The sequence below is a fragment of the Antedon mediterranea genome, chromosome 10, assembly GCF_964355755.1.
Source record: "Antedon mediterranea chromosome 10, ecAntMedi1.1, whole genome shotgun sequence".
NCBI classification, from domain to species: Eukaryota; Metazoa; Echinodermata; class Crinoidea; order Comatulida; family Antedonidae; genus Antedon; species Antedon mediterranea.
The window spans coordinates 23,904,199-23,924,139 of record NC_092679.1 but is presented as its reverse complement, the minus strand read 5'-3'; the positions used below and the strand labels follow the sequence as shown (position 1 = coordinate 23,924,139).

The window sequence follows — 19,941 nt, the reverse complement described above, 5'->3', positions numbered from 1 at the left end:
TCGTTTGTAATTATTTACTCACCCCAAAACTTTATAGCCTATCACACACAGCCGTAGAAGCGTTTTATAAACAAGCATCGCATACATCAAGTTCACGTAATTGTCAATAAACAGCTACAACACGTCTAGACTAAACATTCTCTAAAAAAAGAAGCATGGCTTGTGCAGATGTTGAACGAAAGTGGTCCTCTGATGAAATTAACTCAGATGATGTTGGAAAAAAAGATATAATTATTTTTATTCAGGAACATGCTGCAAGAAAGGTCCTTGTTAGATCTAGTTTATATATGAGACATTTTAGTTTAAACCTAGCTAGGCCTAGGCCCAGAATTGTAGGCTAAAATTGATAGGTAAAGTTGATGTGTGGGACTTTACGACTCGGTGTGGCTAGGTGACTGTGATAAACTAGGTCGTTTCGTCCTTCTATGATTTTGTGGGTCTTTGCTTATCAACCAACACCAACTATGATTTTAAATTTACTGTAGTGTAACTTTAAAACTAGCCATTGTTTGCTTGTTTTTTTTTTAATGAAACATGTTTGATAATTTTTGTTTGATCCCAGCACAGCAGTCAATCATCAATCATTGCATATTACTATTAATTATTATATAGAATAGTACAGTAATTTATTCTATAGCCTATCAACTCTGTCAAATTCTGCATTTAAATGCCCTGTTTTTCTATCATCTACAGTAGCTTTACATTGTGCCTTGATGATGCGTTGTGGATACTTGTTTGATCGAATTTTACATTGTTGCTACTGTTTAACAATTGGTTTCTTAATCTTATTTAATTTATAATTCCATTTCTTTCTATAGTTTTTAGGTGAGAAAAAGATGCTTGGTGCCACCAAAAATATTGCAAAAGCGTTCAAAAAAGAAGCTCTTGTAGTTATATACAATGAACTCTTTGAAACCAAGGTAAATTTGCAGTTCACATGCTTTATACATTTCATTGAAAGAAACCCTGGTATTGAGTTTAGATTTAAGATGGTTTAAGAAAATATTTTTTTTTAGGCTTTCAAAAGTGGTAATGAAGAAGAGGAGGAAGTAGCAGAGGTTACCAAGGCAACAGAAGAGCTGAAAGTGACAGAAAAAGTTGTTGTTGAAAAAGTTCCTGAGGCCAAAGTATTGATATATTATATTATCTCATTTTCAGTTGAATTACAATTTAGTAATTATTTAAGTTTGCATTTAAACACTTTTTGTGTTCCTATATCTTATTCCCAAATGTTGGCAGGTGTGTTGACTGTATTTCAATTTTTAGAAAGAGCCTCCAAGATACAAAAAACGTATATTGAAGAAAGGAGATGACAGGAGTTTACCCCACAAGGGAGACACTGTACACGTCTGGTATACAGGAAAACTGGACGATGGAACGGTCTTTGATACCAATATAGTAACAGGTAACTAATACCCTTTTCACATCTTCATAAATTGTTACAACTTGTAACCAAGTTTGATCTCCGTTTTCATATATGCGAGCCGTGAGAAATTTCGGGAGAAACATACTTGCGTGTTATTTGATTACTATGATAGGTCAGTTTAATACCAGTGTAATAGATACAGGCACCATAACAACTTGGAACATCTCAAAACAAAATCAGGCCTCTCATCGGTGTGTTTTTCACCCGAGACATTAGTTGCCGTGGACTTTGACCTGGTTAGATAAGAACAACCAGTTCATTCATCTAAAAATGAGTACCTTGTTGAGGAAAAGGCGGTCTGGAAAGGAACTGGCCACCCTACCACCACACAAATGCCAGGGCTTAGTACGATAAGCTCCTAAAACTTTGTTCACACTAGGATGCAAGGAGGTAACGGCCAGACAAGTAATTTGACCAATCAGATGCAATGGATCGTCCAAACTGTCGCTTGTGATTGGTGCATTGTTCTTATGTCGTTGCTTTGAGTCCTACTTAAAACCACACTTAACAGCACAGCTAACTACGTTTAGAATGAACATAGAGACTCACCTAAATATATTTGAAATGTATCAGAATAATATTAAAACATATTATATAATAATAAAATTTATAATACTTTATTTTTAAATGTAGGTCGAAAGAAGAAGAATGCACAAGCACTACGGTTTAAAGTTGGAACAGGAAAAGTCATTCGTGGGGTGAGTTTTTGCATTCATTCTTTTTATTTATTTATTTATTCATTTAGCATCCATTCAACAATACTTTTTATTTTTATTTTATTTTTTATTTTATTCAATCAAAACCAACAGCGATAAATACCGCCACTAACAGGTTTGAAACATAAAACAATACAACATCAAAAACGGTTAACAATAAAATACAGATAAAATATATATATATATATATATAGAAAACATAGATTGGCATGCCATAAAAAATTTCAATTAAAACAGGTTATGCAGACTGTTCAAGAAGTGAACACATCATCGTCCTCTTAAAATAACCAAGTCTATCATTAAAAATATCGATATGATTGCTATTTAGATTATTAAATGTATAAGGTAGTCTATGAAAAAGTCCCCTCTTAGTACAGTCGACACGGCTAAAAGGAATATGCAATAAATGTCTATTTCGTGTACGACCAGGAACATTTAAACTAAATAGTGAAATTAATGAACAGTCATATTTAGAATTTAAAATATTATATAAAAAAACCATATCAGATATCGTTCGACGATTGCTGACAGAATCAATGGAAAAGGCAAAATTAACACAGTTATAAGACAGGAATCGAACAAACTTCCGTTGAACAGTGTCGATTCGACGGGCCTGACATGGAGAAATTGAATTGAAAATTGCGGAACAATATTCAAGGTGAGGACGTATAATAGATTTGTATAAAGATAAAAGTGCCCTGCCGTCGTTCATAAACCTACAATTTCTCCATATTAAGCCCATCATTCTATTAGCTTTTGACAACACATGATTAATATGTGAACAAAAATTTAATTTACTATCAATAAAAATACCTAAATCTTTCCATACATAAACCATCTCAAGATCATGTCCACTCAGATTATAATTGAAGAGCACAGGCCTTTTTTTAAGTGTTATAGATAAATATTTGCATTTATTAGCATTAAGTTTTATCCCCCACTTCTCCGTCCATTCCACGAGACCATCCAGATCCTCCTGAAGTGAAAAAGCATCCTGTGGAGTGGTAATCACTTTAAACAATTTCAGATCGTCAGCAAATAAAAGAGACTCGGAATGATTAAATTTTAAAGGAAGATCGTTGATAAATAAATTAAACAAAAGCGGGCCCAGGATCGAGCCCTGCGGAACGCCCGATAACACAGGGAGCCAATCAGATGTCTCTCCCCCAATGACAACACGCTGTTGTCTATTAGTTAAATAGCTTTTAAACCAACTTAACAGTGAACCGGATAAACCAAATTTTGAAAGTTTAAAAATAAGCAAATCATGGGAAACGGAATCAAAAGCCTTAGAGAAATCAGTGTAAATCACATCGCACTGCTTCTTGCTGTTAATTGCATCGTATGATGTAGCAAGAAGCAGTGCGAGGTTGGTTTGACATGATCTCCCAGAGACAAAACCATGCTGCCTAGGACTTAAAGCATTAGCAACATGTGATGACAAACCATCATGCACAATGCGCTCAAAAATCTTAGACATAGTAGGCAATAACGAAATAGGACGATAGTTACAGATTAGTTTTTTGGGACCACTCTTGTGAATTGGGACAATTAATACATTTAAAATACATAACAAAGAAAAAATACAACAATTGGAATATTAAAATTGAATGAAACCAAAGTGAATGGATGCAAGGACAAAATCGACATGTCAATTTATTTCCAATGGAATCCATTGCAAAAGAAATCTGAGATTTGAAAGTGAACAAGGATCATAAGAAGGACATATGGAAATGTGAAAGATATAATAAAAAATGACATATAAAATGTAAAAAAGGTAATATAAAGTAAAGAGCAACAATATCATAAAACCGCAATATATAAAATCAGATAGGAATATCAAAGATGAGATACTTTTTAGTTTAATGTTAAAAATATATTGATTATTGATGGATTTTAGATCATTGGGAAGAGCAAAATATTATTATTATTCCTGAGAATGATTCAATTAATTAGTTGAAATGTTTTTTTTTAATAGTGGGATGAAGCGTTGTTAACGATGGGAATCCGTGAGCGAGCAGAGATTGTGATTGAACCAGAGTGGGCGTACGGTGCCAAGGGAATTGAAGGAAAGTATCCTTTTTGATTCTATCAATTAATTTGTAACAAATGTTCTTCTTTTAAATTATTTTTGCAAATTATTCTGTACTGTATAATGCATATTTGATTTTCTTGTGAAATCCCATAATTGCCAATTTTGTTGTTATAGCCTGAAAACTTAGGTAAATAAAGGGCGTGTTACCTACAATTGAAACTTACCCTAGTGAGTGCAAGTAATACTGGTGGTTGGCACAAGGCCAAACTATCATTTTCCGTGCCCTGTGGGACTAAACTCTACTTTTTCGTAAATTTTTTTTTAAATATTGTTTTAATTTAGCCTTGTAATATTTTTTTGAATAAACTTAGTAACAATGAATAATACAGTAATATTAATAAAATAATAACATTTTTATAAATTATTTTTTAATATTTTAATTATTTTAAAATTATTTTCTATTGAAATTTTGAAAACGCCATGAATAATTAGCCTTGTTGCAACACAAGAAGGCACTGTGTATTATAGCATAGGGAAATAATGCCCCCAAACGGTTTTATATGATTTGACTTGCCTAAGTCTCTCTTATGTTGGGCAGCATTGCAATTCCAGCTCAAGTATTATGTATGAAACGCCATTTTTGCCAAATATTATTTTTTTACTAATATTAAGTCAAATTCTTGCTAGAACCTTGAACCAAAACTTGTTAGAATACTAATGCAGGAGAAACCTTTTTTTATATATATATTTTTTTATTATTGATTTCCTTAATTGAAGTTTCCAGGATCCCGCCTAATTCTAGGCTAACATTTGAGGTGGAGCTTGAAGCAATTAATTGATCTACATTCATCTCTTGTTTCATTTGTATGCGGTATTAACTAATTTCAAGGGATGCAATCAAAGTGTCACGAATGATATATCATCCACGTACCAATAATATACTGTTATTAGTCTAGACAACTTCTCAAGCTTAAAGAAAGTGAGGCATATATTAAAAATTAATGGAAGCATTGAATGCAAGGGTTCGAACACTATCGAAATCGGTCAAATGTAACACAAATTTCACAGTTAAAAATAAATGAAAACATTTGTCATCTGTGACCAATAATCAAAAACACATAAAAAAAAAATAGTCTTGGTCAAGTTTATCAATGGAAGAAATTGTCAAGGTTTTTTGCAAAGAGAGTTTAAATTCTGCATTTGGTTGTATTTACCATTCACACTTAGGTTAAGAAAAATTCTTATTTATTGACTTAAGTGAATACTTAAGGAAAATATCTCACTAAAGTGTGTTTGGTGGATACAGACATTTTGTAAAACCTACTTAAGGGAAATTCTTAAATATCCACTGAATTAAGTGAAATTATTGGTATTTAAGGGAATATGGCCACTGGAGCTTATTTTTTAAGTCTAGAGGCCGTATTCATCAATATAACACTTCAGTAAAAGGAAAAACTTTCTAAAAACCTTACAGTACATTTTAAGAATTCTATCAAAGTGAATTGCACTTTGAGGAAATTGTTAATATTTATTGACTTAAGTAAAATACTTAAAATGTTTTACCTATATTGAATTTTGATTTTCCATTCAAAGCAACTTTGTATTTATTGTTGACCCATGTTTAATGGCCATTAAACTCTGCAGCAGTTATTGATAGTAGTCAGGTGCACAGTCTATATATCATACACTGCAGGCTCCTGATAATACTTTAACAGGCCTAGGCCCAAATAACATGCTAATGCTAACATACTTTAGAGGACAACCTGACCTATTTAAAGGTCACAGTTCAAAAATTCAATCCAAACTGTCAATGATGGAAACGGAAATGTTATACTGACTTCTTGTAATGCCATTACAAGGTATGGACTTTAGATTTTATTGAGATGTCAAGATCTTATGGTTCATTTATGTAAGCATGATTTTACTGCAATCACTGATAATGATGTGCCCAATAATTCTTGCTATAGTTGCAGTAACAGATAATGGAGGAAACACAATGTAGTAACTGCAGTAACTGCAGTAAAATAAACAATAAGTTACGTTACCGAATTGGTATAATTTAAAAGAACATGGCAGATTTTAAATTCATCTTTTTTTACTGTGTTCAGTCTTGTATGGTCCACTAGTCTGCTAAACACATACATAATTATGTCAAAAATATTTCCTGATGAATTCAATTCAACATTAATTATATCACCGAAAAGTCCACTTGTTGTCAACATCAGACATATGTCTGGAATATTCCTTATGGTTCTAATATTTCAACATTAATTTTCATCATCAGGACAAAGATAGGTTGATTACAACATTGTGTATCATCCGTAACGAAGTGAATTATGTCAAGAATTCCTGATTGATAGACTCAATATTATATCGACATTAATTATGTTATAAAGTATTCCTAAAGAAATGACTAATGTGGAAATATTGAAATGCTATTAGGAAGGTGTTTATTACTTGGAATAATACTTTATGATTATGAAATTCAAAGGAAATTTTCTAAAACCAATCACAAATCAAGTACATCTAACATACTGTAGGTAATATTCTAATATATTATAATGTCTAACATAAAATCTGCATTTTCAGTCTTTTGACATGAAATATATTCTGAAGTATCAATTATTATTTTTTTGATTCATTATAATTCAATGTATCTATTTTCTAAAAATGTCCAACTTGATGATAGGCCTATAAAACAATTTTTGAAATTGTTCAACTGATATCGCAATTACTGTGGAATGCCCCTATATATACTAGTGTATATTATTACTGTATCTCGATTTTAGATTTTAAATGGAATTGCGATATTATATATCCTTTTATTAATTTTTAATGTTTTTATTAAATGGTTTTAACTATTTGAGGACCAAATTATATCATATCATATAAACGAAATTAGATTTATTTTTCGAGAAAAACTACCTATTATTTACCAGAAGATAAAATAATCCGAGTGTAACTCTAAATAACGAGACGTTTTGAGAATTCAACGGTCGATCTATTTGATAATTTATAACATTTTGAGAATTTTTAAAATACTAGTTACCATTAAATACCATTACATCGTAATAATTGTGTGTGTGATGTAATAGTTTTAATAATTTCATTTTGTTTAGAAATGTGGATTTATTGAGTTAGACGCAGTATGCTGTATGTACTGTAGTTGGAATCAAACTTACTTCGTTATTGAAGATTATTTTCACCTAAAAATTTGTTTGTCATAATAGTGTAATTTGTTATTTTCTATCGGTACGGTTGACTGTACTGGTTTTTTTTTAAAGCAAAGCGGTCCTCTATACGTTGAATTCTTCGTTTTCTATCGAAACTGTCAACCGTTCTCCTTAAATCGTTTTTGTATGTTCACATTCGAGTTATTATTTATCGGCGCTGTTAAGTGATGATCGCCAGTGTCAATAGAAAACCAGGAATTGAACGCACGATTTACACCATAAAGTAGCTATGCTCACGGGCAACCGTGCCTATATAAAATAATAGATTGCATGCACGTTTGACCATGATGAAAGCCACTTTCTCTTGGTAACCCTGGTATCTTTTATTCAGCTATTTATATATAATGGTGACCCAAACAGCATGTAAATGTTTTATTTTGGAAAAATTATTCGGTAGTACTTAACAAGATATGGTGTTATTTACGGTATTATTATTATATTTACGGTTTGTTAACATTTGAGGATCAAAGGAAAAGTTGTATTAAATGTATTTACGATAATGTGTTGCGTTTATATTCAATAAAGAAAGAATGTATGCATTGATTTGTAGTAGTTGCCATATGTTTACACAATTATTCAAAATGATCATATCGTAAAAATTAAGTTTTGTTAGGGTCGTGTGTGTATATTTCTTTGTAATACGCCTTAAAGCTCTGTCTACACAATCAAACTTTATGTGACAAAACAAATGTGATGTGCCCATGTATGGGCACCTCACACTTTTTTCGTCAAACTAGTTTTATAGTGTAGACAGAGCTTTAGATTGTGACACGTCCTTTAGTTGTATTTAGCAGTATTGTGTTTTTAGTTGTTTTAGTATAATACCCACTCTTTCGCGCCTCCACTGTTCTGAACCCCGTCCCACTTTGGCTAATCTTACTCTGTTATCAGGACATATCCATACTAATTAGTCACATTGAAAATGGAGATTCTGAAATCTGAGTTTCACACACGTGGCCACTTGAACGTTATTGACTAATTTTCATTTGTCGGCAAAGTGGACGTGGCGAATTGCGATTCGACAAAGTAACCGGATACCAAAGGAAAAAAATTAACTTTTACTGATGTGCTTTAATATTCTTGCCGAATTATATTATAGTCATTAAAACATTGCCAACCATACTGCTACTTATTTCCTCATTAAGTTGGCTTCACTGGTCAAAATTGTCCAGTCAGTCACCTAAATGTTCCGAGAATTATCGGAGCAAAGTAGAGCTGGTTATTTGTAAACTTCTTGATGTCTATAATGTGTCTGTAACGTGGTTTACGTCACCGAGAGGGTTGGTTCAATAATTGTGTTCTAACAGCTAAAATAATTTGATTTTTGTGTGTCATTTTTACAATATACACGGTTGTACATTATCAAAAGTTAAAGATAATTTTTGTTAGTTTAAGTTAACTGTCTCATTATTTGCGGCCACTGTTACAAAAGTGAAGTCAATAAATTATTAGTATTTTTTTTATGGTTTCCGTAGAATTGCAGTAATTATCGTTTTGATTTGGTTTAAGTTAAACTTAATTAGAATTGTAATTTATGATTTTCTTCATCGAATATGGGCAAGAAGAAATTACGAATGATCTTCAATTAAAGTTAGATTAGAAATATTTTTTTTTTACTACTATATTTCAATTTCATGTTAGAACTTCAAATCTTAAGGCAACCCAATTATATCAATCAAAAGGGAAAAAATGGTAACAAAATGCATCGAGTGGAGTTCAAAAATAACATTTTTCTCCTTCGTAAAGCAAATGGCGTGAAACAGGGCAATTTAGATTGCCTTGCTTCACATAACTACAACCAACCTAAGTAAAGTTTGTTTTTCTTTTAAGTCTTTGTCAGGATTGCATTCTATACTACAAAGCAAAATTCTTTAATCAAAAAAGTAAGTCTAACGTGAAATAACATTTATAGTGTGTATACAATAAGAGGATCGTATGTTACAGCGAGTTTACACAAACATTGAAGTCATTAAGCAATAAGATAATTGTGTTCATTAATTGTAATAAAGTGTACGGGAAACAAGTCAACAAGTATAGTAAACGCTGAGATTTTAAATAAGGTTTTTTGACGTCATCAATATATCGATTTTCTTGAAAAAGGCCATATGGTTTGTTGGTATTTTAAAACAATTAATGACGTACGTTTTTAGCACGCACACTAAGTACAATGTAGGTAGGTACACTAAGTACAATGTCGGTAGGTACACTAAGTACAATATAGGTAGGTACACTAAGTACAATGTAGGAAATACTACAGTAGGAAATGCGTTAAAAAGATGCTTTATTTACATATTTATTTTATTGTATATTTATGACGAATAAAACGAAACCAATTTCAGTTGAAAAGCAAGATTGTTATTTTTTTTAATGAAATACTTCTTCTTTCCTAGACTGTTTGTCTATGGCATTTATTTACATAATACATATAGGCGGTTCGAAGTATAAACACAATATATACAAACATTAGCTTCAAAATGAATTATTTTTTTTTAATACAAAACAAAAAAAAAAACCATTTTTTCTATTAAAGTAATATTTCTGAAAGCCATTAAATTAATGAAAATAAAGTATTTATGCTATTTTAATTCATTTTACAAAATATACTGGAATTGATATAAAGCTGTGGGTGTATTGTATCAATACAATTTAAAAAGATAGTTTATAAAGCTCTGTACTACACTATCAAACTAGTTAGACAAAAAAACGTTGATGTGCCCAAATATGGTAGTGATATGACGTCATCGTGTCATATATGGCATATAACATTTTTTATCTCATAATGTTTGATAGTGTAGACAGACTCGGCTTTAAGCGTTGTTCCCACTAGCGACGCAACGCAAGGACGCAACGCAACGCAAGTGAATTGACCAATCACAAGCGATGGCTTATTCGCTTGTGATTGCTAACTGTCTATAACTTCGCTTGTCATTGGTTAAAACGCCTGCGTTGCGTTTACGTCCTTGCGTTACATTCTAGTGGGAACCAAGCTTTAGTTTGTAGTTCAATCACTTATTTTTGCATGAAATTGTATTCTATTATGTAGTCAATTGAAGTGTAATTTGCATAAGCGTGTATTGTAAGTAATTTGCATAAGCGTGTATTGTAAGTAATACTGACAAATTACCGCTATATGAACGGTGAATCTCTCGTCAACAAAATGAATCAATTTTAGAAAATATTAAAATGCAATTAATAACTACACACTCATTACCAATCTTTCTTGATTAAGGATGGATTTAGTAGTGAAATCATTCTACAATGGAGAGCAGGTTGTGCATATTGGAGAAGTTCAACAACAACAAAAACTGATCAATAAACAGCTGCACCACCTGAAGGTTAAAATGTTTACAGTAAACAAAAAGTTGTTTACTGTAAATTGATTCTATAGGGCGTGTCGATGAGATCATGGAGGAAATGCTTCCTCCAATAATGAGATAAAAAAAGTACCGTATTTATTCGCATATACACTCCGGAACGTTTATTATTGTAATACAATAGTGTGTATTAATAAATGCGCACAAAAGTGTCCGGCTATCTCAGAAATAACTATAATTTACGAAAATACAAACTTATTTGAAAAAGATAATATGCATAGTGACTCATCTGTTTTATCGACACTTAAAATAAAACGGTTTTGTATACATTATGAGAATTGCCAATAATGAAAGAAAACTAGGTTGTCTTACTAACAGGTTGTTACACGACTCATTTAAAGTGCAATTCTGTTTTGGTTGATCCATGGATATCATTCTTATCCATGGTTTATAGTTCCAATCTTCTACTTATTTTTTCTTTTTTTCTTTACAAAAAAATTTCATTCATTACTTGTACATTTGTTGTTAGTGTTGATGTATTGAGAGCATGTCTCAGTATCTCAACACTATAAGCAAGTCCAAAAAAAAAGTCCACAATTATTCAGTTTAAACTTATTTCATATGCTATTACTTGATATATGAATATTCACGACGTTAGTTCTTGTATTTCTGACTAACTCTCTTTAGTAACTATGCTTACTTAGCCTATATAATTAATTAATTTAATGAATGTTTCTCATGTTTAAAGTACGTCTAACATAGTTTCCATATTTGTGAGAGTCTCGGAACTAGGTGTAATGAGACATGACAACATATTGCATGATAAACATAGATCCACTTTTCAATTACAGAATGTAATTGGTTGCATGACACATTATCCTTAATAATAAATAGTTCAGTCAGTTACTCACTCACTCGTGTATTGTTACCAATTTCGAATGTCATACGATTATTTTTTTCTTTTAAATAAAATAGGCCTATCGTTTATTCATCTTCAAAAAAATACGAAAAAAGTATTTTAATACTTTTTTCCATTTTTAAAAAAAGATGAAAATGAACCACATAAAAACTTGAGATACCCTTTGAAATGTATTTATACCATTTGTATTGGTTTTTTTCTTGTATCATATCATAAAGTATTTTCTTTAAATGTTTACTGAATGAATATCGAAATGAATTTCATTAACGTGAAAGTACAAATGTAAGGTTTGTTTAACGTCTATTTGATCAGTTTCATTGACAGTTTACATTACTTTTATTCATTTTGTTATGGCAGTCCAGTTGATTTATTATTCAAAAGATATGATGTATAGCGTTTAATTTATAACCTTGGTATTGTGTTTCCTCAGGAGTTCATTAGGAGTTGATAGAAAAAGCACATTCTTACGTCGTAAATGTATAATGAACAAACTCTTCTGTCATTAGTTTGTATATTATTATTCATTTTCTGAGGCAATAGAGAAAGAGCAATCTAAAGCTCTGTCTACACTTACAAACATTATGTGACAATAAAATGTGATGTGCCATTATATGGACATGATGATGTTATATCACTACCATATTTGGTAGTAGTTTTATAGTGTAGACAGCGCTTTAAAGCTTTTGTAGTTGATGCACGACCTACACCAATTGAGACTGATTCAGAAGTGTTTGTACCTTTTAAAATACATTGTTATACAGATAGCACTACACTACAAACGGACATTTATAGCATAAACGATCTTGGATACCTATATTTGATCTATCTCAGATGTTCCGCAAAACGTAGATTTAATAACTTTATTATTTTAAAATATAAACATGTTTCCATAATTGTAGAGCCACAGAATAAAGGATTTTCTATTCTAATTTAACAATTTCGTCGTTATCGTAAGTTTATAAAAGTACGTTAAAGTGTTAATAATATTAAGACATTATTAATTTGTGATATTAACGTATTTCCCTTATATAGTTGGCAACTGTGGTGATAGTGGTAAGAGAACTTGAGTTCGTTACCGTAACTCAGCCTACCACTGATTTTTTTTTCTCATCAATATTACCGTATTCTCCGTTTATATACTAGATCCTTCAGACTGGTTGCCCACCAGGATGTTAGCAAACAATATCATCCATACATGAATCATATAGCCATCATTTGAAATGTACAGTATATTAAAATTTAATTGTTATGCATACATAAGAGCTAAATAAACATTACTATGTATACTCCAATACATTAAAAATCATGTGAACGACACATGGTAAACATTTGTCGAATAATAATGAAGTATGGCCCTTAATGTTTGGTATCATTTCGAATACGATAATGTTTTCTCTTCGTCATGTCAATTCCCCTTTTAGGCTAATATTGACGATGGGAAAAACATGCTTTTCATTATTGTCATTAATAAAGTTATTGGGATAACGTTTTTTGAGATAACTTGTCAAGAATGTTACATTTATGTTTTAAATGACATATTAATACAATCAGAGAAATATTTATTTAAAATTATCGAAAAGATAAAAGATATCGTGATTTATTCCTAAGGACTTGTGTTTATAGGATTTACAGGATCTCTATATATAAGCTGACTTCCTGCCTTTCGGAATGTTCATCAATTTATGTAAAAATAGTATTTTGGTTTTAGGGAAATTGTGATGTACGTTTAAAACAAACAGCCATTTAGAAAAGTCTCATTCAATTTGACGAATTTTTTGGAGAATAATTTAATTAATTCATTGTAATTTTGTTGTATCTATGTGTAATTATTTCTGTCGATTTGTTGGTTTAAAGAAAGTTTTGTGCCTTGAAGATAAAATGCAAAATATTCATTCGTTTATTTTGTTATTTGCATATGGAATATAAATCGAAATTGTGGGGTTTGTTTTGATCTGAGGCACAAATAGGTAACATTATTGCATATAACAATCAACTTTCCAGTAGTGCGAACCGTACCGCCTGTTTAGATATATGCAAATTAGCCCGCGTCGACAACAAAACGGCACATATTGTAGCGTGCTGAAAAACTGTGAATTCATGATTATGCTTCTGATTTTGTAACACGGGTAAGAAGCTCTGTGAATATGAGTCAAATAGTAAAGTAAGATTAGTACCATTGCAGGCCTACAGCATGTGCTTTCTGAAAAGGAAGCAGGGGAAGTTTAGAACGTCTCTCTCGTTGATACTTCGGGCACAACCTTCCTATGGCTTCTTCCACCTGATTATCGATCCCGGCTAGATTTATCTATAGAGTAAATGAATATCATGATACACATAAGATGCTGTATTACCAATATTCCTATGATACTGGGCAAATGTTGTATGGAGAATCAATCATGGTATTTCTTTGCTCATTCAAAGTCAATAATTATTGCATAACTAAGGTTATTCATGACGGTATGTTAATTGTATTGAGGTAAATATGTACTCCAAATACTAATTATTAATTACTCCACATACAACAACATACATGCACAATATAAACATCTATCAATCCTATTGGCTGACATGTGATGCGCACGATGCAGTGTCATGCGCACGACGCATTGTCAAATTTATTATTTAATCTGTGATTAAACACACGAACAAGATAAAACGCAACAACCGTGGATAAATTGTAGGAGTTACGTTAGGTATATCGGTGATCGTATCCAATAGGAATAGCGTTTCAAACGTGTGAATACGATCAGATTATAGCAAAATGATCTCAGTGGCTTATACGATTTGATATTAAAGATTGATGGCTGATGACGTATGGGGTTTAAAATGCAGTTAGGCCTCATTCAGTTCCATTGTCAGTTTAACGTTAATTGGAGATGCGCATAACAACGGTGTTGTGAATTAAGCTCAGTATACCAATCATCAATCAGTAAGTACATTATTTTGATATACTTAATTTTATCTCCAAAACGACATATTATTTTAAAAAATTTTATTTTTCATGTCGTTAGCTTAGCATTTACTTTCCCGGGCATGATATTTAGGAATGTATGGGTATCTGCTGGTTACGGTACATATCCTTTTTGATTTAAAAAAAACTCGTTTTCACAGTAAAATTCCAATATTTTACATACGCTGTTTCGGTGAGGAATACATTTTTTTTTAAATGCATTAAATATTTTAGTACGTTGAGAAATGCCACGTATTCTCAATGGACATGTTAATGGTTTTCCTAAATCATTGTAACATAACCGAACATATTCTAGGGCCTATAATACGAACAATGTTGCATGCTTCGAGCTAGGCCTTAAGATGTCGTCAATGACATAGTTATGCACACTATTTACTTACTTGATAGTTAGGCCCTATTGTCCAGATGTAAGGCCAAACATTTTCTTTAAACAATTGAAATAACTTCTTTAGGTAAGAATGGTATCTTATTTTTAGTCGCGTGCAAACGCGACTCCACAGCTCACTATGTCGGTCGGTCGGTTGGTTGGTCGGTCGGTCGGATGGTCGGTAAACACTCAAATTTGAGCACGCGACTGCAGCCATGTAGGCCTATATGGCCTTATTTTATTTCTTGTTTCATTGGATTTTAAATTTGGTTTACCTTTAACTTTATAAATGAGGATAATATTGATTTTCTTCGGAGTATATATCAAGTATATTTTGTTTATATATTATACATATCGCAATCATTGTGTTGTATCATTTATTTTTATTGCTGACAGCGAGCGTAAAATCTTTCAACACTAGCATACTAAAATAAAGGGGCTTAATAATAAGTACCATGGGTATTAACAGATAACGGACTAAATTTACAATTCGTTCTGCTTCAACGCTGTCGGAAAGAAAGTGAGGTTATCATTAGATCGTGGTTCTCACTAGAACGCAACGCAGCGACGTATTGACGCAAAGTGCTGTAAACGTCACAGGTTTGATTTCACGCAGGATACGGGGTAAAACACAATTTTTTAAAGGGCATTTTCTTATATTGCGTTGGGGTGTGTTACGTTGCGTTGGAGTGTGTTACGTTGCGTTGGGGTGCGTTACGTTGCGTCGCTAGTGGGAACCAAGCCTGAACCTGATTTTAATTTGTAATAAACAAATATATGCAGGATGTACACGTTAATGGTTGCCATTAATTTATATGCGATATTAATAAGTATTACTGTACTTTAGTAATCGTATATCCCGATTATTCTGGTGGAGTATATATTGGCCAGTAGTTCAATGATACAAAGTTGAAAATAGAAACAACATCAGTTGTAACATTGCATATACACTTTAAAATCGGCAAACATGAAAGTGATGAATGTATAATTATGTCTATACGTAAAGTTCGGTTATCTCAGGAAGATGGAATGACAGGGAAGAGTGAAATTACAATTTCACTCTTCACCTCTTCCATTCTCACTGTCGATTGGTCAAAGAAACAAAATCGTACGATTTCAGAAAACAAATGACTTCTTGATCGATCCCTTCAAATTCGAAATCCAAAACAGGTATGGATTCCAAACCCATTCCGAATCCATTTTCCATGATAGTTTTCTGAGGTCGCCGAACCGGACTCATTTATTCATCAGAGGAAGCTACTACAAGATTGTTTATGATCACTGTACACAACTGGGAACTGGTTTCTGTATACACTGTAACTGAGAGATATGTTTGCAGTGTGGAGATTCTTTTACATGGTGTTTTAAGGGTAATTGTAACATGTTAAAAATTTACAATAATGTAAAGCCATATGGAACGCCGTTTACGCAACATTTCGATGATATGAATTTTATTACGCGATATGTGAATGAAATGCATCGATATGAATTAAATGGTGCGATATATGAATGAAATGTTTTGAATTGAATGCTTTGAATTGAATATTTTGAATGAAATGTTTTGAATGAAATGTTTTGAATGAAATGTTTTGAATGAAATGTTTTGAATGAAATGTTTTGAATGAAATGTTTTGAATGAAATGTTTTAAATGAAATGTTTTGAATGAAATGTTTTGAATGAAATGTTTGAATTGAATTGAAAAGTCAAACTATTGGTGGCGTATGTCATTCTCGCTCGCGATTATTTTCTCAACCTCTTAAGCCTAAGCCTGGGTACCCTCATCTCCTTTCTTCCACGCTGCCTTTACAGAGAATCCTAACAGACCTGGGTTCGGAAATATGTATTCCAATGTTTCAGGTCTGTTAGGGAGTCTCTGTAAAGGATTCATATTGATGACAGCGTTGAAAGGAGATGAGGGTACCCATGCTTAGGCCTATTAAGAGGTTGAAAAAAAATCGCGAGCGGGAATGACATACGCCGCCAATAGTTTGACTTTTCAATTCAATTCAAACATTTCATTCAAAACATTTAATTCAAAACATTTCATTCAAAACATTTCATTCAAAACATTTTATTCAAAACATTCAATTCAAAACATTTCATTCAAAACATTTCATTCAAAACATTCAATTCAAAGCATTCAATTCAAAACATTTCATTCATATATCACGCCATTCAATTCATATCGATGCATTTCATTCACATATCGCGTCATAAAATTCATATCATCGAAATGTTGCGTAAACGGCGTTCCATAAAGCCAACCAAATATTCACACATAATCAATATCTGTATATGAGAACGCCACAGGTTATAGAGTGTATACGGTATATTGTGCTTTTCTATTTTCATTTTTCACTAATTGAACTTGTTTTTAGAGCTACCATGTGAAGTCAGTGTTGCAGAGAAGAGCAAAGAACGATTGTGTGTATGTTTCTGATTGGTAGAGAGAGGTTTAAAAGTTAGTAAAGTGAAGAAGCTGATTGGAGGAGACACATGCATGAGAAATGAATTGTTGGATGGATGATGAAGGGAAAGGCATTTATAGAAAAGATATGAGAAAGAGAAGGAGTGCTATGTGAATCAAAGAAAGTAGCCTAAAGGAGATCGTGTTATGGGAAACTAAGAAAGAAAAAAGGAGAAGAAGGTATGTGTGTTATAGTGAAGTATAGCTAAAGGAATTAAAGTGATTTACAAGGGCTAACATAAATATTGTACTCTTTCTCTCTATTTCAACAATTTCTTTATTCACGATGAAATATTACCTTTAAATAATTTCTTAGCCCGTATGACAGTAATTTATTTTTAATTCTAGCAATACATATTTTTTTTACACTATTGTAATTAGATAAAACACTAAAGCATCAGCATATCTGGTCAGAAAAATATGTATAAAGCCGGCAATATAAAGCCGGTTTTAATTCTACACGGCGAATCATATTCACCAACTGATTTATTGAACGTATACATTTTTCGCGTCGCAGATATTATTACGATAATAAAACGGAAATGAAAGAACAAAATAGGTTAGTGTGTATAATTCTTTTTTAAAGGTTAGCTCCAGTTATAGTTTCTATTGGTAGCGGTATATTATAAAGCATAAACCATTGCAAACAACATTGATAATAAACCCAAATATTTTTCGTTAGCGGTAAATCAGAAGAAGCACCGTGAAATAAGCATAACAAATATTATTACAATATCAACATACACTTTTTTCCCCAATATTTATAATAGGGAAAAAGTGTAGATAAAATAGTTATACTGTCAATATTGTTTAATTTTTTTGAAGGATATCTTGCGTGTTGTATTCTACTACTTGTTTACTACTAGAATTACCAAAAGGCAATATATATTATGTATATATACAAATATATCAAACTAATCAACAAGGCGAATAAATGCATCTTGTTTTTATATGGCAAGTCTGATTTGAAAGTACCATGGTATGCTCAGGACAAAGCATTATACAGTATTTCCATTTCAAAATTAGACATTAATGGTTATGGCTCTCACTATTATTGATTGTAATGTTTCATTTTTTTTCTAACACTACTGATGTATTAAAGCCTACTTATTATTATTTAAGCATGCAATAGCTTTTGAACATGTTGAATCACGATTTTGTACTTGATTACCGTGCTAACATAATTGATAACACGACACGCTTAACGTTCAATAAAACTACAATAAGTCTATAATAATATATGTCGTCGTTTTTTTACGTTTTCTGTTTATTATTTTTAAATATCCATCAACAATTATAGACTTATTGTAGTTTTATTCGGACTGGACACACTGTAGGACGATAACGATCGACGATAACAAGATAAATTAATTTTCCTTGCATAAAAAAAGGAATTAAGAAATGTTCTCATTCTATAACTAAATGATAGATAACCACATGTGCTGCCTTTGATTTAGACCTACTCAAATGACGTCATGATAAATAAGAACAATAAAATCGCGTGTATCGTCATGCTATTGCTCTTACTAATCATGACGTCATTGATCAGACGTTTGAAAATATTCTTTTTGTCAAAGGCAGCATAAATGGTTGTACTATAGTTCTAGAATGAAAACATTTTAAATTTTGTTTGTATTATGTAAGAAAGATATACGTTTATCTGTTTATCATCGATCGTTACCTAAGACTTAAACATAACAAGTAAGCACATTTACATGCTGCTCACACACGGGCTGTGCAGATCATAGAACTGCTCACTGCTTCCTGTCTGCCGGAGAAGTTTGCGTATCGGCCGAAGAATTATGAATAAAAATCGTTATGATATGATTTGCTAGAAAAATCGTGTAGTGAGTAACAGTGATATACTTCGAATAAAATGCATAAATCATCGATATTATCAATTATCAGTCAGCGTCATGGGTAACATTAGTCCAATTATTCAGCATTATACTAAAATGTCACAGGTTTAACGAGACACTGTTAGCAACCGATAGAAATATACAAATGGGTAACCTCAGGAAAAATATTTGATTACCAGTTGTTTCTTTGTCAACAACTTAGTTTTTTTATCCGAATCTCACCAAACTTGAACATAAAATTTCGAGTTCGATTTTGAAGGACATGGTCACAACTCTTCAACAACTATTTACAGTAGGCCACACTATCCGAATCTCGCCAAACTTGGCACAGTTGATCCATTATATTTCATCTAGGGTACATTTAGTTACATTTTGCAATGGAAATGGTCACAGTCATGCATTTATTCAAAACTCACCATTGTTATTTTTAATTTCGGTTTGAGAGGGCGGGAGAGTTTTATGTATAGGGACAGTTATATTATACTGTATGCATGTTTACTGTATGCATTCTAGTTTATAAAATAAGTTTACCGTTATAGTTGAAATAATATTACGAAACAATTTTTTCTGATTTAATCAAACTTACACTTTACAATATATATATATATATATATATATATATATTCATTATTT

At 31.8% G+C, this 19,941-nt stretch overlaps 2 protein-coding genes across 4 annotated transcripts in view; both read left to right on the top strand.

The window, feature by feature from the left end:
- The first annotated feature begins 129 nt into the window (after nucleotides 1-129).
- On the top strand, nucleotides 130-8,074 carry LOC140060657 (peptidyl-prolyl cis-trans isomerase FKBP3-like). The gene is made up of 7 exons (XM_072106959.1): nucleotides 130-263; nucleotides 819-920; nucleotides 1,017-1,127; nucleotides 1,267-1,405; nucleotides 2,060-2,124; nucleotides 4,121-4,215; nucleotides 4,962-8,074. The coding sequence occupies exons 1-7, from the start codon at nucleotides 156-158 to the stop codon at nucleotides 5,014-5,016; spliced, it is 675 nt and encodes a 224-aa protein (XP_071963060.1). The 5' UTR covers nucleotides 130-155; the 3' UTR covers nucleotides 5,017-8,074.
- A 6,214-nt stretch (nucleotides 8,075-14,288) lies between these two features.
- Nucleotides 14,289-19,941, top strand: part of LOC140060565 (potassium channel, subfamily K, member 16-like) — a 30,293-nt gene continuing 24,640 nt past the window's right edge. For 2 of the 3 annotated variants that reach the window (XM_072106834.1, XM_072106836.1), the window contains exon 1: nucleotides 14,289-14,572. The gene's annotated coding sequence lies outside the window, so the exon portion shown is untranslated. Of the gene's footprint in view, nucleotides 14,573-17,360; nucleotides 17,630-19,941 lie in introns of all 3 variants that reach the window. The other variant, XM_072106835.1, reaches the window with a different exon arrangement.

What these genes read in the sequence shown, in the direction of transcription:
- LOC140060657 (XM_072106959.1), top strand. Translation starts at nt 156, where the DNA reads ATGGCTTGTGCAGATGTTGAACGAAAGTGGTCCTCTGATGAAATTAAC. An exon ending in AGGAACATGCTGCAAGAAAG is followed by an intron (nt 264 to 818) that starts GTCCTTGTTAGA and finishes TTCTTTCTATAG; the next exon opens with TTTTTAGGTGAGAAAAAGAT. An exon ending in TGATACCAATATAGTAACAG is followed by an intron (nt 1,406 to 2,059) that starts GTAACTAATACC and finishes TTTTAAATGTAG; the next exon opens with GTCGAAAGAAGAAGAATGCA.